The 3107-nt window shown below is 53.2% G+C and overlaps 1 protein-coding gene across 1 annotated transcript; it reads left to right on the top strand.

Moving 5' to 3' along the window:
- Positions 1-1146: 1146 nt before the first annotated feature.
- On the top strand, positions 1147-2808 carry Prr30 (proline rich 30). Its single transcript, XM_021202826.1, has one exon. The coding sequence runs from the start codon at positions 1394-1396 to the stop codon at positions 2591-2593; it is 1200 nt and encodes a 399-aa protein (XP_021058485.1). The 5' UTR covers positions 1147-1393; the 3' UTR covers positions 2594-2808.
- Positions 2809-3107: the final 299 nt, after the last annotated feature.

Raw genomic sequence — 3107 nt, 5'->3', positions numbered from 1 at the left:
AGTCTTTGCAGGTCCCTGAGAAACACCCAGAGCGGGGGGGGGGGAGGGTTGAAGGCAGAACCTATGATGCTATGATGTCATTATCTAACCTCTGTGACATAGGCTTTTGATGCCAGAGAGAGCTGCTTTCAGGGAACAAGCCCCTCAGCTCCCATTTGGGGCGGCAACGCCGCCCCTTAGGCAAAGCCTCAGTCCCTTGGAGCCTTTTTACCAGCTGGCCCTACTGTTGCTGCCACTGGCTCTAACAATCCTTCTCAGCCAAGGCCAGGCTGAGGGAGAAGGACTCCGGTGTTGAGGGTGACAAGAGGCCAGGGGAACCAGCATGCCAGGCAACCAGGATGCTTACAAAATCTGTGTGTCGGGATTAGGACAGAGCTCTGTGTACCAGGAAAAGGACTGAGGGCACCGCTCGGACTGGAATACTGGGTTAGAGTCAGATTAGGGGCTCAGAAATGGAGGCGGGAGGGAGGAAGGTGGATAGACTGGTGACTCTGCTTTCTCTTCCAGGTCCCCTATTTGGCGAAGTGTCTTTCTAACCTGCAGAAGGAGCTCACGCTGGTAAGGCGTTTCAGAGCGCTCTCCACTCGTTTACCCATTTGGTTCTCGCTACTCTCCGCTGCCCATTTCCCATCAGCCCTCTCCTTCCAGCCGGAATCTCCACTTTTCTAACCTTCTCTCTACACATCTTACCAGATTTTCTGACCTCAAAGGTGACAAACTGCTAGTCTCTGTTGTTTTGAGACAGACTCATGGAACCCAGGCTAGCCTCGAGCTCCTTATACCCCTGCTGGGATTGCTGGCTCGTGCCAACATGCCATGCTTATGTGGCATTGGGGATCATACCAAGGACTTCGTGCATGCTTGGCAAACAATCTACCTGCTGCACAACAGCCAAAGACCTCACATGGAGGGTCTTGAGTTCCTACTAGAGATGAGCACCTGAAGCAGACTCCAGAAGCGGGTCAATCATCCCGATATTTTGACCTCTGTCTTTTCCTCTGCAGGTCCTACAGGCTGTGTCTTCCTCCTGATTCCACCCAGATAGTTGCGTTTGTCCCTCAGCATCCCAGGGACAGCCCCCATTCTCTGTTTCCATACACACACACACACACACACACACACACACACACACACACACAGAGCGAATGGCTAAGGAGAAGTGAGGAGTCAAGTTTAGATGCAGGCTCTGGACTGAGCACGCCACAGCCAGGTAGAAGAGGCTGCGTGTCCCCTTGGCCAGCTGCTGATGCCTACAGCAGAACGAGGCTGCTGCGGCCACATTGTGCACAGAAGGCAGTCTTTACCACCAGCCCCAGCTGGCCTCAGAGATCCCCCATGCTGTTAGGTCTCTAACCACTGTCCACCCATCCAATTCCCCCCTGGATTCAAGGCAATGTTGCCTCAAAACAAGGACCAGGTGCTGCTACAGAACACAGTGCCCTCAGGGTGTCCTCCTCAGGTCCTCTCACAGTTTGTGAATTCACCTCTGCCCAACTTAGCATCTCTTTCTCCCAATCCGACCCTCCCTTCTTCCCACTTTCCTCTGCCTACCCCCCCACAGGCATATTTCCTCTCTTCTTTGACACAGACTCACTCTCCTGGGCCTTACTTCTCTTTGGACTCGAATTCTGACTTTGTTCCTCCTGACTCTTCCTGTCACCCAAGATCCTCTTCTTGCTTTCACCAAAACTATACTCACTTTGGTGAAAAAGTCCCCTCTCCACACTCCATCTCTCCCTCCAACTATCAGCTCTGTGTCTCTCCCCCTCTTACCGGCTCCTCCTCTGCTTCCCAGCTACAACAATCCTCTCCTCACTCCTGTCAGTCCCCTTCCCGCCTCCAGGACTTACAAAGCTCCAAGATCACTTCCCCGGGCCCCAGCTCACCTTCTCCAAGGATTCGGAGTAAGAAGCAATCATGGCAGTGGCCTCCGTCCGGAAGCATCAAGTCCTCTCGGGGGGCAGGGGGATGTGTGCCAAGCAAGGTGGACCCTGCAGCATTCAAGGACCCAGGGGCCCTCACCCAAGCCCTGGTGTACCATGTGGGGCGCCGCAGAATTGCACGAGAGCTGCAGATACTGTTTCTGCAGCAGCTGTGGCTCGAAACACCCGGCTGTGCCCCAGTCGTGGAGTACCCCATATGTCTAGTGTGCCTCCAGATCCGCACCCCATCTTGTCCCACCCCCAAGTACAAGACTATACCCCGGCTGCTTGCCTTCCCTCAACTACTACCCTGTGCCCAGGGCCAGGAATCTGGGCCTCTCCGAATAGGAATTGGCTTCGGCCTCTGCCTGCCTCGGGGCCAGGCCAGGGCTTTGCATCTGGTGCCCCCGCAAAATCCAGTGGGAGTAGAGTCTCAGGAAGAGGCCCTCCAGCGACAAAAATCCACAACCCAAGAATCAGTTCAAATCACCAGCACACACTTCCAGGCCCGGAGCCTCTGGTCTGTAGACCTTCAATCACCAAAACCCAGCCAGGGCTCCAGGTCTTTACTTCAGGAACCAAGCCAGGTCGCTGCATGCCCAAAGGCCGGGCCTTCTGTCTCAAAGAGGTCTGTGACTCTAGAGTCTATTCTCCGAAAGTTGCCATCTTAATCCCAGAGCAGCGGAGACCCTCTGGAACACCACCTCCAAATTCTACCTTCCCTACCAGGACTTCTCAGACCTCGGAGGGCTGGCTGGCTGGAAGCCAGGTGTGTTCTCCTGCCCTGAACCCTGGGAACCCCTTGTGGAGTTTGCTCTCCCCTAGTTGAAGAGACCAGAGGCACCCAAGGACTCATTCAGCCTTCAAGTTTATCCAATAAAGCCTAATTCCGAGAATCTTGTGTTTGTGTCTACTATGCCTACAGGACGGAATCAAGGCTATGGGATAAAGTTTGAGCCAGAACAGCTGAGTTGCACCAGCCGAGCAGAGTTCAGAAAGATAGGAAGTGTGAGCTTATTCAGCCATAAGCCTCTGATTCTTCTAGAGAGTAAAAAATGCATTTGCATGTTTTAATCTGATGGTTATTATAATTATTTTTAAATTATAGTCTAGAAACAAAACTGAATGAATAAACTTGGTCACTGCTGCCTACACTTCCCTTCAGAGACAATGATGGATGACCTG

The sequence above is a fragment of the Mus pahari genome, chromosome 8, assembly GCF_900095145.1.
Source record: "Mus pahari chromosome 8, PAHARI_EIJ_v1.1, whole genome shotgun sequence".
Classification (NCBI taxonomy): domain Eukaryota; kingdom Metazoa; phylum Chordata; class Mammalia; order Rodentia; family Muridae; genus Mus; species Mus pahari.
This window is presented reverse-complemented; position numbering and strand designations above follow the sequence as displayed.